The following is a 19,816-nucleotide window of genomic DNA, read 5'->3' on the forward strand; positions in this document are numbered from 1 at the left end:
ATTCTGGCTAACACGGTGAAACCCCGTCTCTACTAAAAATACAAAAAAGTAGCCAGGCATGGTGATGGGCACCTGTAGTCCCAGCTACTCAGGAGGCTGAGGCAGAAGAATGGTGTGAACCCGGGAGGCGGAGCTTGCAGTGAGCTGAGATGGCACCACTGCATTCCAGCCTGGGTGACAGAGAGAGACTCCGTCTCAAAAAAAAAAAAAAAGAAAGGGAATGCGTGCTGTCACAAAGTCAGGCTGTCTCCTCTTCCCAGACTCATGTCCTCCGTCAATGTGATTAAGTTGCTCTCAACGTCCTTATTCGAATCATTGGTAAGCGTTTGACAAGATAGGTCTAGGGATGCTGCCATTAGGTGCAGTTTTGACACTGACCTCTATCATGGTACTGATGTACAATCATTGGATATAGTCTGTCATATTTAGCGTTACTTTTGAAATTGTTTTCCAGGCTACATTTTCCAATTGTTTGTCCAAAAGGGACTTTTTATGGAAAACTTCCACTTGGGATAGGAGAGAGTGCATTCCCTTTATGATGTCCTTTCCTGAGATGCATACACTGAGATGTTGAGAGGTGAGTGGATCACAGGGGAAAAGAGATAAGCCCTCTCGCTTATGATCCCTTAGGTCCCATATTTAGACAGCAGCACTCTGAGGACTCCAGCTTGTGGTCTCCTTTCATGTCCTGAGTAAACACTGAGTCTCGTGGGGAAAATGAGCAGTAAAGATTACGCAGAACACAACAAAAATAAACAGGCGCACTCCATTTCAAGCAGCTCATACTTTTATCATAAAATACAAACTTTCTAAAATTAAGTGTCTTACTTCTATTTTACCAACAACAACAAAAACAAAAATCACTCATGTTAGCTAAATACAGATGCATAAGTGGTTGAGCAAGCAAGTATGAATATGAGGAGTGTGTGTGTGTGTGTGTGTGTGTGTGTGTGTAGCTTGTGCCATGTGTGAGGGGGGCTGTTTGTGTGTCAGTGTTGGCCAATAGATGAATCTGGTCTTGCTGTTTTCTGTCTGTGACCTGGTCAGAACCTTGCCTTTCCAAACTTCATACCAAGCTTTTGCAGAATCCAACAATTCAAAAAGCCCTTAGCCCTGATCCGAGGGCTAAGGGAGGAAAAGGGGGAAGAGAAGGAGATCTAAAAGTTTATGCCATTCCCACTGGAGGAAAAATAGGGGCTGTGCATCAAGGGCCCTCCGGATGTCGAGCCGAACCTGGAAGAGAGGGAGGGTAAACGCCATGATGAGATTCCTAATGTTATCAGAAAGGATTAGAAAAAAAATAATATATTAATTTTTGAAACAGTGAAGACCATGACAGGCTTAGAAGGTAAAGGCTTTGCCATAAGAAAAAAGCTTTGGCCTTGGGAAAGTGAAATATTAAAATAATACAATTAGAGGACAATTAAGCACTTCTCCTTATGCTTACTTGGATCAGGAAGCCCCTGGGAGCCAGCAAATATTGTTTCAATGAAGCCTACACTCTGTCCCTGCCCAAGACCCATAGAACAGGGACCCTCTCTGGACCTAAGCATCTTACCTGTATTCCTGTGACCACTCTACCTGCCTTAGAGGACCAGATGTGTCCCTCAGGAAAATCTACAACATCAGAGAACTTAGAGGCAAGTCCAGCATAAGATCTTCGAGGCTGGACAATCCTAGAGTCCCTCCTCCCCTTACCAGCACCAAGCTAAATCAGGCCCTTCACTCCAACCCTGACTGAGAAGTAAGCGTTGAGACATCACTGAGTGCCTAGGTCTTTGCTAGACCCTCAGGGAAGGAAGAGTTAAGACGTGTGCCTCACCCTCTAAGAGCAGAAATGCACACGCTTCTCCTTTTCTCCCTGGCACACTCCTATCCATACTTCAAAATAGAGTTCAAAAGCCATCTCCTCTGTGAAGACTTCCCTGACCTCTCCAGATGGAATCATTTACTTACACTTCTGGAATCCTACTGTAATTTCTTCACCCATCTGCTCAGATATTTTGAATGAATGGGAACAGAACTCAATACAAATTACAGTAGAGCAAATGGCTAGATTTAATCTAATCCTGGGATTCTCAATCACTTTTCAGCTGGCCAGATGCGTATTATACAAGAGATTCACGTCCGTGGTACCCTCCTATGAACTGATGAAACAATTCCTCAATTGGAGGAGGGAAGAAGCAATGGAAATAGACCACGGCATTCATTTGTAGTGCCTCAGCAGCTAACTGTGTCTGTTGCTCACTGAGGGTCCATAGGCAAGTTAGGCTGGGTCATCTCACTCCCTTCTCACTAAAATAAGTCCCAAGAGAGCAGAGACTTTACCTATTTCATATCCAGTGCCCAGGACCTGACACAATGTGGGTGCCTCATAAGCAATCCATGCCCGCGGTAACCCAACCTCTATTTCTCTCTTTCAGAAATCATATTAAAAGATCATTCAGAAATTGTAATGATATTATTACAGGGATACCCTGCCTCCTACTTACAAAATAAAGGCTGTAACCCATACTTCAGTATTTAACAATTATCAGTAATCAACAATGATCATGACACAGCTCATATCTGATTGCCACACACACAGCTAGCTCCTCCAGGTTGAGAACTTCTGATCAGATCAACGGCCACTGGCATGATCAAGACAGTATGTACACTAGAGGGTCAGGAAGAGGAGCAATCTGTGTGAACAAGAGTTAACAAGGAATGCTTCCTGGAGGAGGAGGAGCTTGAGTAGCCTGTTGAGTATGATGGACATATGTCTTGGTTTGCCTGGGCCAGCCTCTATGTTGGTATTTCTGGTATAATTATTTTATAGTTTTTTATTTGAAACAGAGTCTTACTCTGTCACTCAGGCTGGAGTGCAGTGGCACAATCTCTACTCACTGCAATCTCTGCCTCCCAGGTCCAAGCGATTCTTGTGCCTCAGTCTCCCAAGTAGTTGAGACTACACGTGTGCATCATCACACCCGGCTAATTTTTTGTATTTTTAGTAGAGACGGGGTTTCACCATGTTGGCCAGGAAGGTCTCAAACTCCTGACCTCAGGTGATCCGCCTGCTTTGGCCTCCCAAAGTGCTGGAATTACAGGTGTGAGCCACTGCATCTGGCCTGGTATATTATTATCTGTACTCCTTTTAACTCTCAAATTTATTATTGCTCGGAAGATAAATTGTATGTTTATCCCACCCTGATGAATGTATACAAATAGACTTGGCAGAGGGGAGGGCTCTACTTCTCCTTCCCTGAGGACATGGAAGCCCCTCTCTCCTTCCTCTCCCCTTTACACAGTTTTTTCTCTTGATTCCACCTTTTCTGCTGACCCTCGTTGTCTTCCACACTAAACTTTCTGCTTAGGCCCATGCGTCTTCCCCAGCCAGGTGCAGCCTCACCTTGATCTTGTTCCATCCAGCACCTCACATCACCACCCCAAAACCAGCACTTTGTTCAGGAAACACTGTCTTCACTTGGCTTCCTGCACTCCACTTTCCCATTTTTTCCCCACCTCACTAGACAGTCCTATTTATTGATAGAGTCTTTGCTGGTTCCTCCACATCTCTGCAGCCTCTACATGCTGGAAGTCTCAAGGCTCAGCCCTAGGACCTCTTCTCTTCTCTATACTTGTGTATTTTGGGCGATCTCATTCCATCCCATCCCATTCCTTGAAATATCATGTATATGCAAATGGCTCCCAAATGTATTACCAGCCCCAATCTCTCCCCTGAGTTCCGGACTCCTATATGCACCTACCTATCCAAAGCTCCACCCATCTGTCTAATGACACTCACAATTTTCACATGTCCAAGACTGACTCTTGGTAAACAGATCCTCGTTCTAGTCGTCATGACCTTGGTTGTTTTTTGTTTTTTGTTGTTGTTTGTTTATTTTGCTTTGTTTTGTTTTGTTTTTGAGATGGAGTCTTGCTCTGTCGCCCAGGCTGAAGTACAACGGCATGATCTCAGCTCACAGCAACCTCCGTTTCCCAGGCTCAAGTGATTCTCCTGCCTCAGCTGCCCGAGTAGCTGGGATTACAGGCACTCACCACCATGCCCAGCTAATTTTTGTATTTTTAGTAGAGACGGGGTTTTACCATCTTGGCCAGACTGGTCTCGAACTCCTGACCTCAAGTGATCCACCCACCTTGGCCTCCCAAAGTGCTGGGATTACAGGCGTGAGCCACTGCGCCCGGCCCAATGACCTTAGTATTTTGGCATTGCTACTGCTCCAGTTGCACAAATCAAAAACCAAGGAATTTGCTTGACTTTTCCCTTCCCTCATTACACGTTCAACCATCATCAAGTCCCACCAATTCTACCAAGAAAAGAACACATCACAGATCTTTTCACCTGCCCCCTTTCCCAGGGCCACTGCCTTCATCCATGCCACCAATGCCTCTTGCTCAATATAGAGCGCCTAGCCTACTCCCCTGCCTCAGCTCTTACCCTCATAGTCCATTCTTCAGACATTGGCCAATGTGATCTGTTTTATATAGAAAATTAGAACACGTCCTCATCAATGTAAAAGCCTACATGGTTTTCCACTGCTCCTGAAACAAGATTTCTAGTCATGTCTACCAGGCCTTGTCTAGTCTGGCCCTGGCTACCTCTGATTTTAATTCCACGCACTCCGTCCCTCACTGTTTGTGCTGCAGCCACAGGTTCCCACCTCAGAGCCTTTGCACTTTCTATTCTTTCTGCCCAGAGGCTCATCCCCGACATAGATGCATGGTTCATTCTCTCATTTCATTTAGATCTTGGTTCAAGAGGCTACCCTTGATTCTTCTCCCCATCCTAACCCATATCCCAAGGACCTGACTTTGCATACTTGCTTGTTTATCTCCTTATTGTCCATTTCTCCTCCTAGAATGAAAGTTCCTTAAGAGAAGGAAAACTTTTGTCTCGTTCACTCCATTATCCCTGGTGCCTACAACAGTGCCAGGCACATACAAGGTGCTGGATCAATGTTTTTTGAATGAACAGATCATCCCCTCTGGGTACTCAGGCTTGCACCCTTTACATTATTTTTCTGACCTCGTGATCCTGGTTTCCTCAGCCTCTCAGAACGCCAATCCACCCCGCTCCTTCTCCTCACCCTCCTCTTTGCCTCCGCTGTCTCTGGCTCTCCCCAGGCTGTCTCCCACTTCTCAGGCTGCTCCTTCCTCGGGTTACCTTCCCACTCCTCCAACCTCTGCAGACCTGTGGAGACCAGGTCTCAACCTTCTGGTCTCACAGCTCCCGATCGGTGGTTCCCGAAAGCTGACTGAGGAGACATTAAGACCACTCTTTCTCCCAGACACAGCCAGGGCTATCTCCTTCGGCAAGTCTATCTTCCCAGAAACCAGAGTCACCGCACAGAATGTGGGAAGTTGGCCAGCCTGCAGGCAGCTTATCTGGGTCTCTATTCTCACCTCTAGGGGATGATAATCTCTCCCATAGGCCCCTAGAGCCACCTCCAGACCACACCCTATCCTGCTTCCTGTTTCTCTTACTTCCAGCCCATCAATTCACTCCGATGTGCATAAATCTTCCCTGGATCCCCAGGCCTAGCAGTCCAAAGCCTTTCATAATCCAGTCCCAACCTCCCTTTTCCAATCCTGTTTTCCACCTTTTTCAGAGACAAATCTAATGCTTCAGCCAGATGCCTTTATTCCCCAGGCCTCCAGCTTGCCGCATGCCTTCCCATCTGAGGGCCTTGCTCCTCCTGCCTGGAATGCCCTCCTCCCAGCACTGCTCACAGGAACCTCCCCCGCTGCAGGGATCCTGCCTCTGTCCTCGGGCCACTTTGATGGCTTTCACTTTGCCAGGGCACTAACATTGTTGTACCCACATTTCATCTGCTCTCAGTTCTCTGAAGGGAAGAAGCATATGCTATTCATCTATGGGTCCCCTGCAGGCTAAATTCAAATTAACTACATGTGTTAACACAGCGTTTCCCAGGGTGTGTTAGGTGGAACACACCATGCTATACTCTGCAAGAGAAAGGAAAAGAGACGGAGGGAGAGAGGAAAAGAGGGAGGGAGGGAGGAAAGAAGGAAGGGAAGGGAAGGGAAGGGAAGGGAAGGGAAGGGAAGGGAAGGGAAGGGAGGAAATATTTTTTTAAAAGGGTGTGGATTCTGGGCGCAGTGGCTCATGGCTGTCATCCCAGCACTTTGGGAGGCCAAGGCAGGCAGATCACCTGAGGTCAGGAGTTTGAGACCAGCCTGGCCAACACGGTGAAACCCCATCTCTACTAAAAATACAAAAATTAGCTGGGTGTGGTGGTGGACGCCTGTAATCCCAGCTACTTGGGAGGCTGAGGCAAGATAATCGCTTGAACCTGGGAGGTGGAGGTTGCAGTGAGCCGAGATCGCACCATTGCACTCCAGCCTGAGCAACAAGAGTGAAACTCCATCTCAAAAAAATAATAATAAAATTAAAAAGGGCGTGGATTTCATGTTTAAATAATACTATTGACCACCTTCTTGAACATTCTCCATGCACCCTAGGAAATTAAATGATCTGAGAATTCCAACAGTTAAGAAATCTGTTTATCTCTGTTTCCCACAGCTTTTCCCAAACAGATCTGACTACTGAAACCACTTTCTGCATTTATGCCTTTTAACAAGCTATTTGGAGAAAATACTGATTGAAAGGATGAGAGTTTGGGGACACGGATCGGCACAGCAGGGAAGGTTCTGTGATGGGGAGGTGGAAGGATGGGAATCTCTGTCAGGCTGGGAAGTTTGGCCTTCATCCTATAAAGTGAGTTTCTCAAACCCGGGCACCCATTCCCCAGGGTGTGCCCGGGAGACTGGGATTCCCAGGAATGACACAGCACCACCTGACGCTTGGAGCATCCATATTAGTGGAAGGTTTGGTGGGTGGGAATGAATGGCTATGTATTATTATATTAAAACAAACACAAATTTATGACTCAACAGCATGTACAATTTGAGTAGAATTTTCAGCCAGAATGTTGAGTTTGTTGTTGAGCCAGAATGTTAAGCCCTCAGACCATCCCAGGAAATAGGAGCTCCTTGCCTCTGCAGTTTGGGGAACTTGGTGGAAAAGTGTGGGTAGCCTTGATAAGCAGTCGAAGGCTCTTCAGCAGGGCCCAACACAAAGTCAATGGGATGTTCGGGAGATTAGTCTGGCAAGGAGCTCAGGGTGCGGACAGTGGGAGGTGAGAGCTCTAAGGAGATTAGCTGGCCATGTCCTGTTGTAACCAAGCACATGGGTAAAGGCAAATGTATCACTGCACCAAATGCCCCTGCCTGTGGAGAGGGGTATCCATTTGTTATGAACCACGTAGTTGCATTTCTGCAACCAGACCTGAAATGCACCTACAAAAGGGGCCCACCAGGGCCCAGACCCTCTTCATCGCTGCACCAAGTCCCTCCAGGACCCACACAACCACTGGCCTATGGGTACAGGGCCCATCCCACCCCACAGCCATGGAACACAGGTACCAAGAGAGCATTGGCAAGCCCACTCAACTTGCTCCCACTCCCACCAGCTTTCTGGATACCCTTAGGCCTCCAGTATGGGCTAACTCACCCATATGCTTGGGGAAAGAGGTACTGCAGTCCATCTCCTGCCATTGGGGGAGGGTCTCGGGGGTTGGCAGACATCTTTGGAGGTGTCCTCTGAGGGTAGGGATAATTGGGTTGGACAAAAGGGATGTAGCTCAGTAGTGGGGTGTAGGAAGAGCGGAAGATCTGCTGTCCCATCTGCTGTGGGTTGTATGGCGTCACCTGCAGGCCATAGAGAAGAGAGGGGTGAGGTCACCATTCCCTAGCCCAACTCTAAGCCCAGCCACCCGCCCCCAGCCTCAGCTCCTGTGCCCCTCAGTCACTGTTGGGTACGTAGAAGGCAACATGTTGGAATGGAGAAAGCCTAGGGCTCAACTTCTGTAGTGAGTTCTACAGAAGTTGAGCCTATATGTCTTCTACAGGCATATAGCACATAGCAAATCAATATTATTTCCATTCTCTTCCCTGTTTCCCTAGCTTTTCCCTCTGTCAATAATCATCTCAAAAGCCCCTTGTTTATTTTTAAGGCTTTCATTATCCCCAGAAAGCTGTTGTGATTTACACAGCTCTGGCTTCTATCTCTCCTGAGATCCTTTCAACAGATTCCAAGTCCGAGACAGCCCTGCCCAGTGGAAAGTCCTGCGATGGCAGCAATGTCCTACATCTGTGCCATGTGACGTGGAAGGCACCAGCCACACACGACAATTGAGCATTTGAAATGTGGCTCATGGGCATGAGGAACTGAGTTTTGAATTATACTTAATTTCAGCTAATTTAAATTTAAATAGCCACACATAGCTGGTGGCTGCCATCGTGAACAGTGTGAGTCTAGGAGGAAGGGCAAAAAAGGGCAATGGGGTTGAGTACAAACTCTAGGGAAATACAGGAATTCAGTGGGGCTTCCGAGATTGCCCGTGATGAACTCCAACCAAGAGCTGGGGCTCCCACCATCTTGCCGCGACAAGGCAGAGACCTCATCCATCTTGTTGACCACTCTCTTCCCAGCCCTATGACAGTGCCTGGGACACAGTCGCTGCTTAACAAACATATGTTAAATGAATGAATGCAAGAAAAGGAGAGAGAGGAAAGCGAAGAGGGGCAGAAGGAAGCAGGGAGGAAAGAAAAGACCACTAAGGCATCTTCTTGAATACCTAAATGATGCGGGGCTCATTACCTTATGAGCACTACATTCCACTACTGACAGCTCCAAATATCAGAAAACCTTTTCTCATACGGAGCTGACGTCTATCCTCTTCTATGCTGAGGGGAGTATCAGTCAGAACTTGAAGAAACTTCTGGATTTCCATTTTAATAGCAAGTCTGGGGTCCAAGTGCTCAGGAATCGGGCACTCTGACAGCCCTCTCTCACCCCATACGCCCTTATCTAAAAAAAAATCCACAAAGGGGTGTGTGTGATGGCTGGGTGTGATGGCTCACGCCTGTAATCCCAGCACTTTGGGAGGCCGAGGTGGGTGGATCACAAGGTCAGGAGTTCGAGACCAGCCTGGCCAATATGGTGAAACCCCGTTTCCACTAAAAATACAACAATTAGTCGGGCATGGTGGTGCATGCCTGTAGCCCCAGCTACTCAGGAGGCTGAGGCAGGAGAAATCGCTTGAACATAGGAGGCGAAGGTTGCAGTGAGTTAAGATCATGCCGCTGCACTCCAGATTGGGCAACAGAGCGAGACTCCGTCTAAAAAAAAAAAAAAAAAAAAAAAAAAAATCCACAAAGGCTAGCACTCATTGAGTGCTTAAAATGTGCCCAGCCCTTCACATGGATGCTGTCATTAAAACTCCAGAAAGCCCTGTGAGGTAGGACCATTATTATTGGAAACAGGAAATCTGAGGTTCAGGGAAGTGAAGCAACTTTCTCAGTGTTTCCAGCATCTGAGTTGTGGTCAGAACCCCGGAAGGGTAAGCCCAGAGCTCATGCTTTGTTTCACACCAGCCTCTCTATGCTGTGTCCTCTCTGGAAACCTGAGTCCTCCCTCCTGGTTCTCCCCAGTGTTCTCCAGTGGAGATGTGAGGCCTGGTGATGCTGGGCACAGGTACCAAATCCCAAGGTGATGAGCTAAAGGTCAGAACACACCAAGAGCACCTTCCAGGACAGATGGGAGTCATGACCCTGTGGGTCAGTATGGCAGAAAGTACCCCTGTCCTCATGGGGGAGGAACTGCCTGGCCCTGGGAGGGGATCAAAATGGAGGAGGCAGGTCCTAGGGCTCACACGATGTTATCAAAAATGTGCCCCTGATTCCATGTATCTGATGACACTATAAAGTAGAGCTTTGTAGCCTGCTCTGGAGCCGTCTCCAAATATAATCCTCACTGACAAAAGCAATGGAACAGTGTGCCCAGAATGCTGCATTTATATAAAAATGTTTATATAAATAGATATCGCCGGAAAAATATGTTAAAAAAACCCATTAAACAGTGATTGCCTCCAAGTTTTAAAATTTTTTACCATGTTTTTATATTACTTTTTTCAAATACATACACATGCATGTGTGCGTACTCATACACGTAATTGTCTAAAAATATTCTCCCTGGAGCCAGGTCAATGATATTCCTGTTCAAGGGGTGGAGGCAATGGGGCTGAGGTTTCCTGACCCAGATCATCTCTCATCCCAGCTTCGTCTCAGGATGCAAGGGTTCCTGCTGCTGAGAAATCAGTGCTGGCCCAGGTAACAAAGCTGCCTACACCTACGGGCTCTTCCCTACCCTCCCGAACATTCTAACACATTTCAGGTCAGAGGTGCAGTTTGCACAGAGGGTGGGGCTCCCTGTGGAGACAGGAGAGGCAGAGGCTGTATGAGTTGGAGTGTGGGAGTGTCCACCTTTGTATGGAGGAGCAAGGCCAGCCTGGGGCTATGGCAGGCTGGGTGTTGGTGCCCTCTGCTCCTCCAGTCTAAGCTCCTTTCCTCATACCCCCATCCCTGCCCCAAGACTCAATACCCCTCAATGTGCTTCTGTATCCATTTGTGTGCCTGTGCCTGCACACAGACCCCCGCAGCTTGGTGGCATGTGTACAACTATACCTGTGTTTCTATCTGCGTGTGTGTGTGTGTGTGTGTGTGTGTGCATTTCTCTTTCTGCTGCTTTATTTTCAGGCTGTATTTTTGTGCATCTACATACAAGATGTAGTAAAGCATGGTCATTGGCACGCCAGCCTGCCAGAGGTCAAACCTCAATTACTGTCCCACAGATATTTATCCCGACCTACCCATGAAAGTAGTGTTGCCAGATTTAGCAAATAAAAATACAGGACACCCAGTTAAACTCAAATTTCAGATAAATACATATTTTTAGCATAAGTATATCATGTGAAATATTTGGGACATAACTTACACTACACATTTTTTCCTTGTTTATCTGAAATTCAAATTTAATTGGGTGTCCTGGATTTTAACTGGCAACCCTACATGGGAAGAATATGACTCCTCAGTCCCACTGACGCTGAGCAAAGCCATGTCGTTTGCATTGGCCAGTGGAAGGTGGGTGGAAGTTCCCACGGACAGGTCTGAGCTGAGGATTTCAGAGGGATCACGTGTTTCTTCTTGCCCTGTTGGGCTCTTGCCATCCACCGTGGAAAGAGCAACAGGTACTGAATCTTCAGCACAGGCCCAGGAGAGGCACATGGAACCCACGTAAACCTGATCCACAGCCCAGCTCAGCCAGCCCGTAGACCCGAGCAAGAAATTAATATTCATTGTTGAAAGTCCCCGAGATGTGGGGGCGATGTATTGGTATTGCCACAGCAACACCTAATTTGTATGTTCACTTTATGACTTTGAGCAAGTTACTTAATCTCTCTGCGCTTGGGTTTCCTCATCTATAACCTACCTCACGGAGTAATTTTGAAGGCTAAATTAGTTAGTGCAGACACAGTGCTTACGGACAGGCCCAGCATGCACGAGGGGCTCCCTTAAGTGCCCTGTGTTGTCACACAGGGACATCAATTTGTGATTTCCACATGCATGCCAGCATGTGAGTCTGTACTCCGGAGCCAATGGTAGGCCAGGTGGCTGGTCACCAGCTGGACCAAGAGGAGGGAGCAGATGCACCCTGTGACCCAAAGGCCTTCATGAAGCCGGGACAGAGGAGGAGAGAACGTCTACTCACCTGTTGGGAGTAACATCCCAGCTGGGGATGCAAAGCCTGCTGATAGGGCATCCTTGCTGCCTGCTGTGGATACAGGCCCTGGGGAGAAAGAGAGGCTCAGTATGGCCAGGCAGGAGGCTCCCTGCCAGAAGGCAGCAGCTTCTCAGCTCAGTCCCCAGACAGGGTCGAGTTTGTCCCATCACATCGCCGGCCACACCCATGGGCTGTCTGAGGCCAGCTGGAATCAGACCAGGAGAAGCAGGACTCACACCACACAGGAAGCCCCTCTTAGGCAGCCTTCACAGCCTTTCCAGTGAGTGTGGGAGATAGGAGCTTCAGAAGCCTGACTGCTTCCTGGGTCCCAGATCTCTCTCTTAGTGGCTGTGTGACCTTAGGCAAATCACTTCACATCTCTGAGCCTCTTTTTCCTTCTCTAAAAAATTACATGTGCTCAGGCCCGCAAAGCCTGTGAAGGTAGCCACATTATCTTTGTTGCTGTCCACACAACTTTTCTAAATGCCTTCCCCTAATCCCATACCTGCCCCCTGAAGACACAAGGTGTCCATGCACATCTCTACGTGTGAGTGTTGGTTTGCATCCATGTTTAAGTACACCTGCATGTGTGTTTGCACTTGTGTCTATGCAGCTGTGTATTTCTGTGTACAAATATACAACTGTGAACCCAGGCGTGTTAGTGTTGCTGTGTATCTATGTGCCCATGCATATAGCTGTGTCTGTAGCGTACGGAGAGGGGCAGTGTGAGGATGAATGTGTTAACACATCTAAAGAGCTTACAATAGTGCCCAGCACATACTAAGGACTCAATTTTCGGTGTGTTTGTCATCCCTCACTGCCTCCTCTCTTAAAAAGCTTTCTGGCAGTTCAGCCAGATGGGAAATTGATATTTTACTCACAATTCTGTCTTGGGGTGCCCATGTGTTCACACACAGACATAAGACACACACACACACACATATACACACACCCGCAGAACTGCTGCTGTGGCAGTGGTCATTTCTAGTCCCAGACTCTGCCTCCACCTGCAAATCCAGTTTTCCCTTAAGATGAGGCTCAAAACCCAAAGCACCTCTCAGCCCAGGACATCTCAGAAGATCCGCTGCCCGAGAGGCTGCCTTCATTCTGGGCTCAGCTTGTGCCAGTGACCAAAGTATTGATGATGGCTGATCCTACACCCTTGAGGATTTCCTCATGGCCTGTGGACTTTCTGACATGGAGTCTGTGAGCAGGCCTCCCTGTTCTCCTCCTGCTCCATCTTCCAGGTCCCCAAGAGTGCACATCCTCTCAGAGCCCTCCTTGCTCTCTGCTCCCATGCAGGGGACACTCCTGACATTCCCGTGCTCAGGCTTCTCCCACTTCTGCCCACACCTTCACCTGAAACCACTCACCTGCTGCCCTTTACTCCAAGCCCTACAGCCTGGGGCAGCCTCTCTCTCCCATTATGACCACTGCCCAGTCCCTGCAACGCCAGCCTCTGCCTGAACCTGGACAGAGCAGTCAGACTGATGGGATTGCCTTACCTGTTCCCAGCCCTCTGTGAGTTCCAAGGCCACTAGGCAGGTTGCTAAGTGTCCCTCCTCTGTTTCACCTCCTCCTCTGAACCCCGTGAGCACTCATCTCTGCTTTCTACAGGCAGTTGTGCACCTGCCTGTTTCTATGTGTGTACATCAGACACGCATATATATTGTTTGTGTGCATGTGTGTGTGTGTGCACAGCATCATCCACAAAGATCTCTGCTGGGAGCATTCTATGTCATCATTTTCGAGGCTCATTGTGCCCTCTCAGAGGGTGGCCAGAGCTATGCTGCCAGACTGCAGAGCCTAAGTTGCGCAGCTGAGCTTCCTTATGGGACTCTTTCCTCTTCCCTTTGCCTCTTTTTCATCATCTTCTCCCTCAGGTATAGCACTGAGCAGTCTTCAGAATGCCCAGCATGGGCCACGCCATCCACCCCTCACAGGAGCCCATCCAGTAGGGACAGCGGAGCACTTAAGCTGGTGGCCCTGGTCCTCCTGGCAGCACCAGGGAGGAAGGTGCCCGTTGCTTTCTACAGCCAACTTTCCCAGCCACCATCATCCCACACCTGCTTGTGCCAGGCTGCCCTAGGTTCTGTGGATGGCAAACAGCTGCCCACCGCTGCTCAGTCCCGGGGCGGATTCTCAGGAGATGGTGCCACACTCATGAGTTAGAAAACACTGCATGACTTCAGCAATATTTCTAGTTATTAGAATTGCAAGTTTGTAAAATCACAGGGAAGGGTAAATAAACATTCACTCTTCTTTTCTTAAGCCGTGGCTTCTTCCCATGCACCCTCCCTTCTTAATTGGGAGCAGAGTTCCTTTATGCCAAGTAGCCCAGGAGCCTCTGAAGCTCCTCAGTGTTGGGGACTTTGTCTTCCACATCTCTGAGTCCTCCCACCACAGAGCTCTGAGTAAATTGGATTTGGGACCTCATCTTTATTCCCAGTACTAAGGAGGGAAGAGACTAGGCTAGACCATTCCCCATTTCTCCTCTCTGTCCCCTCAAGGTCTGTGAAGCTCTCTGACCCCATTTCCTTGGAAGATTGAGGCTGAATAATAATAAAAACCAACATCTGTGTAACAGCTTAAATTTTAAAGAGCCTTTACCCTTCCATGGACTCAATTAATCCTTACAACCATACCAGTAGCTGCTGCTACTGCTGCTGCTGCTGCTGCTGCTGCTGCTGTAATTATTATGAACCCATTTCACAAGTGAGGAAACCGTGACTCTGAGCAGCTAACCAGCCTAAGGCCTAACTTGGAAGCAGCAGAACCTTTAAAGCCAAGTCTACTGATTTCAAAACCTGCCTGCTATTATCTCAGGCCCCTTGTTCAGCTATCTTGAAGCTGGACAGCATTGTGAGATCACAGAAGCTGGGAGAAGGTAAATTATGCTGTCCTCCCTTACCACCTGGGAGGACCAATGCCTTCCACAGCCAACTTCAGCTGGGCCCATTCAGTGCTTAAACTGTCTCATAGAACCCAGCAGGCCTTACCAGCCAGCGTCCTTCTGCTGCTTCAGTTCAGAAGGGCAGGAACCTCATAGACAGCCCTACGATGCTAAAGACAGAGGACCTTCATGCTCAGAAAATGGTATGTCCAAATCTCACCCACTCCAAAAAGTCAGAAGAAATTAACATAGCAAAGAGATGCTATCCCCACTTAATAAAGCAAACCATTGCAAATTAGTTTTACATGGTGAGCTCTGTGAGGGCATTTTAGAGTGAATTGGCTTATACTAAACGAATTATGCAGTTGTTTCCCCTTTAGAGATGGAGATGCATAGAGCTGATCTCTGGTTTATTCCTGAACTTGTATTATACTCCAAGATTCTTTCTTAGTCACTTTTTTTTTTAGAGACAGGGTTTCGCTATCTTGTCCAGGCTAGCCCTGAACTCCTGAGCTCAGGCAATTCTCCTGTCTCAGCCTCCGGTGTAGGCTGGGGCTCCAGGCACACGCCGCCACACCTGACTTTAGTCATCTTTGAATCTCTCCACCTAGAACAATGCTCAGCCTATAGTAGGTGTAGGGAGAAAAGGTTTTCAAAATTACTTAAATTAATGAGCAAATAAATACATAGAAATGAGTAAATCATGAGTAGGTGAGTAAATGAATAGTGAATAAGCACACAAAAATGAAAGGGTAGAAGCATATTGGTAAAGGAGTCAGTGAATCAATGAACAGAACATTTCAAGACCTGTGTAAGGACAATAGACTACTAATATGAAACTGGTCCACGACAATAAACTACTAATGTGAAACTAGTCCACTTCAGCTTCCTTCTTAGGTCACCTTTCATCACAACCTCTCACCTCCACAGTGGGGTGTGAGCTTTCCTTCCCTGGGGAGGGGATGGGTACTTGTTCTCTTTAGCAAACTCACACACAAACAAAAAGCTTGCAAACAAAACAGAGAGAGACTTTGCTAAGTTCCTTTAAGATTCAGAAGCTAAGCCTGGTGGGGCAGATTGAAGAGTCTTTATATAGAGAAGAGCCAATCCCCTTTCCCCGTAGGACATAAGGCTTGTGCTGTGTTGAAAGGGAAAGAACGGCATAGGGTTCCTGGGGATGGAGAGGGGGGAAGGGACATAGCAACAGGACAAACCAAGTTGGAAATATTCCCTTCTCTGCTTTCTTACTTCAGGCTGTGCTGGGCCAGGCTGCGGCAGCAACTTGCCAAGGTCCTGGATGCACAAATTTGAGTTCCTGCCCTTCCCCATACAATGACATACAATTCTAGAGAGAAGCCAGTGAGGGGAACAGAAGACAGAAATCTTAGGCATGGAGAGTCTTTCCTGAAAAAATTGAGTTCTACCTAAAGGGACTATTTAAGTTATTGGATTGGGCTAAGGCTTAAACCAGAGTGGACATTTATTTAATTTTTCCCTCCTTCTACCCAGTGGGTGGAAGCTCTTAAGGGATATTAAGTTAAATTGACAAAATAAAGAAACTACATTTTCCCTGCATAAATAAGTTCTGTGAGTAGAATTTCCAGCCCTGCTACAGGTGCTTCACTGTCCCTTTGTGTCTGGCCACTGATTTTCTCCTTTAGCTACGAGCCCAAGAACAAGAATGTGTGCCAAACCACCTTGGTTGATACAAGCTAAGACTGCTTGGGTGTAGTGTAAGTAAGGTGGCCATATACACTCATCCCATGGTATCCTCACAGGATTGGTTCCAAGGCCACCCTCCCTCCCCTGCCCTGTGGATACCAAAATCTGAGGATGCTCAAGTCCCCGATATAAAATGACATATAAAGATGCTCAACTCTCTGATATAAAATGGTATTTGAGGGCTGGGTGCAGTGGCTTACGCCTGTACTCCCAGCTCTTTGGGAAATGGAAACGGGTGGATCACACGAGTTGGGGAGTTCAAGACCAGCCTGGCCAACATGGTGAAACCCTGTCTCTACTAAAAATACAAAAATTAACCAGGTGTGGTGGCGCACATACCAGTAATCCCAGCTACTTGGGAGGCTGAGGTAGGAGAAACACTTGAACCTAGGAGGCAGAGATTGCAGTGAGCCAAGATCATGCCACTGCACTCCACCCTGGGCAATAAAGTGAGACTCTGTCTCTAATAAAATAAAATGGCATATGAGGATGCTCTAGTCCCTGATACACAATGACATATAAAGATGTTCAAGTCCCTGATATAAAAAGGGATATGAGGATGCTCAAGTCCCTGATATAAAATGGCATAGTATTTGCACGCAGCTTATGCACATGCTTCTGTATCCTTTAATCTCTAGATTACTAACAATGTCTAATAATGTACTATGTAAATAGTTATTATACTATATTATCTTTTATTCGCATTATTTTTTGTTGTTGTATTTTTTTTAATTGTTTCCTTCTTCAAGTATTTTCCATCCAAGCTGGTTGAATCTGTGGATGTGGAACCCGTGGATACAGAGGGCTGACTGTAATTTGTTGTCCAAACCAGGACACTTGAGAGTGAAAAGAGATGCCATTAATATTATTCTGAAACAGAAGACCTAAATTGGGACTGTCCCAAATAATCTAGGATATATGTCATCCAACTTCAAAGGAAGTCACAGGAAGGAGGTGGGAAACAAGGACTGTGACATCATCTTCTCCTGGGAGCCCAAGCACTTAACCAGCCACTACTAGCAAAGAGACTCTGCAATAAAGAGCACAGTGTGAACTGGAATTCAGACAGCGGAAAGTTAGGACTAAATATACATATATGTGTTTGTGGAGGTGTGCACACGCATGCACATGAACCAAGGGGTAAATCTGATGTGACCACAATGAAAAAAATAACCAACAAGATGACGAGTTGACAGTGCCCTTCCATAGCCCCAGCGAAGCCTCTTGCATGTAGGGAAGGGATTCAGAAGAGTCTAAAGACTCTTTGTGAAATAGACTCCCTGCCAGCCACGCCTCCTCTGTGGCCAAAAGCCCTGTGGATGTCCACAGGAGAGCCAGGCCCATTCACTGACCTGATACTGCAGGAAGGTAGAGTGATTCGTGAACACTGGTGGAGGTGGATAGTTCAGGTTGAGCCAGAGTGGCTGGTTCAGGGTTGCTGAGGTCAAGGCTGTAGCAAAGTGTGGGGTGAAAACATTCCCTGTGTACTTCGGGTTGTTCTTGTCAGCAACCGTCACAGGTGCGTTAACTGCAAGTCACAGGAGAGGTAAAGCGGGTCAGTAATGGAGGCAGGGAAAGGCCAGGACACCTTCAGCATCACAACTTCCCTGGGGATTCGCAGTCTCACAGGTCAGGTCCTTTAAGCTCCAAGAGGGTTCTTCAAAGTCCTAGTACACTTCCAACTATAGGTAAACATCATTAGTTCACACCTTGCCAATTTGGAAGGGATGAAAATCCCAGAAGGTCTGGCTTGGAGCTTTTCTTTCCATCATTCACTAGTAAAGAAGGCAGTTTAGCAAGGGAATACAATAAGCCAGATTGCTAGGGCTATATTTCACCTACTTACGAAATGAAATTCTTTCAACTGCTTTGGAAAAATCCAACTTTATGTGAACCACTGCTATGCCATTGGAATTCATCCTTATCAAATGATTAAAGCAGCCCTCCCTAAGGACATATATTTGGCAACACTAAGAAACTTTCACAGGTTGTTGTATCTATATGGGAATTAAAAAATATGTATTTTAAAACATTAAATAATTCAGCATGCAGTGAATCAAAATTGGTCTAAACGAAAGAAGTTAGGCTGAGTTGTTTCAAGATAAGAATCCTGGCTTCTTCCTTTCTACAAGATGTTGTAGGGGGTTATAAAACCGGAAACGGGTCCTCAGTTTCCCCCTTATTGGCATCCTTTTGGGAAAAGAGGTTTGACGAGAACACTTATAGGAAGAGAAAGCAGGAACATAATCTCAATGCAGAAGTAATCTACAGCAAGGATTTTTTGTTTTGGCTTGGGCAATTTGAGAGGATATAATACATGCTGGGTCAGGGCTATATTCAGAAGTGACCATTAATAATGCTGATGTGACCCTCGAAAGCCAACCACATTTCTCTAGCAACTGTATTCCCAACAAGGGATATAGGGAGAAAGTTACTGCCCCCATTTTATGGGTTTAAAAACTGACACCTCTAGAAAGGCCGTAAATTGCCTATAGATAAGACAGCCACTTGGTGACAGAGCCACCCTGAAGCCTGTGAGGGTCGCTGCAACCCCCCCTCCCCTCCAGTCCCTCCCTGGGTAGGTCAGCTCACGTTTCAGCTCTGGCCCATCCACTTCTACTTTGTTTCGAAGTCTCGGCTGCCCACTTGGGTTCTTGGTGGCCCCGAGGAACTCATAGAGCAAGTTCTTCTCGGCTGGACATGCAGGTTTCTTGGGCGGCAGGGTCAGTGATGCGGTGCCCACTGGGTCACAGCAACCCTCCTCACCACAGGTGTCCTTCTGGCTCTGGGGCCACTGACTGAGAAAGAGGCTCTCTTGACCCTTTGTTGGCTCCTTGGTGCCACGGCTCCATTCTATAGCAGGAGAGAAACTGAGTCAATGCCTCTGGAAGGCCAAGTGCTGGATGCCAGAAGCACCTTTCTGTGGACTAAATGATGAATCCTCTGGAGCACACACCTAAGGCTTGGACCACTCTGGGGGACTCTGTTTCGGCCAAATACAATCCCAATCTCTCCCTGAAACCCTCCCTGGCCCCCGCCCATTCTGATCCCCCAATCTCATGCATCCATCAATCCATCCATCTGTTCATTCATCCACCCATCTGTCCATCATCTTTGCCTTTCTTCCTTCTATCCATCTACTTATTCATCCACCATCTGTCCATCCATTTGACTGTCTGTCCATCTTTATCTTCCTACCTTCCTTCCATCCATCCACTCCTTTATCCTTCCTTCTATCATTCCTTTATTTGAATTACCTTTCTTTTCTTTCCTCTCCTTCCACCCTTCCTTCCTTCCACCCTTCCTTCACTCCAACCATCCATAGTGCCAGGCTGAGAATACAAGGATATTGTGGACACAGTTCCTGCTTTCAGTGAGCACATGGCTTAGTGAGGGAATCACACATTCCTACAAAACATGTGGTCTGAGCCACACACTTTGGTCTCTCATCCTGAATTCTACTTTCGTTTTATTACTCACAGGTGATTCAGCTCACTTCTCAGTGCCAGGCCTTGACCTGAGTGCTGGGGACACAGTTGTGAGTCAGAGCCAGACTG

At 47.2% G+C, this 19,816-nt stretch overlaps 1 protein-coding gene across 1 annotated transcript in view; it reads right to left on the minus strand.

Moving 5' to 3' along the window:
- Nucleotides 1-769: 769 nt before the first annotated feature.
- The window catches only part of C1H1orf94 (chromosome 1 C1orf94 homolog), a 42,256-nt gene continuing 23,209 nt past the window's right edge, over nucleotides 770-19,816 (minus strand). Inside the window, exons 3-7 of the mRNA XM_011763338.2 lie at nucleotides 18,852-19,112; nucleotides 17,612-17,787; nucleotides 11,633-11,710; nucleotides 7,535-7,731; nucleotides 770-1,233 (exon numbers count right to left, since the gene is read on the minus strand). Coding sequence (XP_011761640.1) covers nucleotides 1,158-1,233; nucleotides 7,535-7,731; nucleotides 11,633-11,710; nucleotides 17,612-17,787; nucleotides 18,852-19,112 — 788 coding nt within the window. The 3' untranslated portion in view covers nucleotides 770-1,157. The remainder of the gene's footprint in view (nucleotides 1,234-7,534; nucleotides 7,732-11,632; nucleotides 11,711-17,611; nucleotides 17,788-18,851; nucleotides 19,113-19,816) is intronic.

This window comes from Macaca nemestrina, chromosome 1 (genome assembly GCF_043159975.1).
Source record: "Macaca nemestrina isolate mMacNem1 chromosome 1, mMacNem.hap1, whole genome shotgun sequence".
In the NCBI taxonomy this organism is placed as follows: domain Eukaryota; kingdom Metazoa; phylum Chordata; class Mammalia; order Primates; family Cercopithecidae; genus Macaca; species Macaca nemestrina.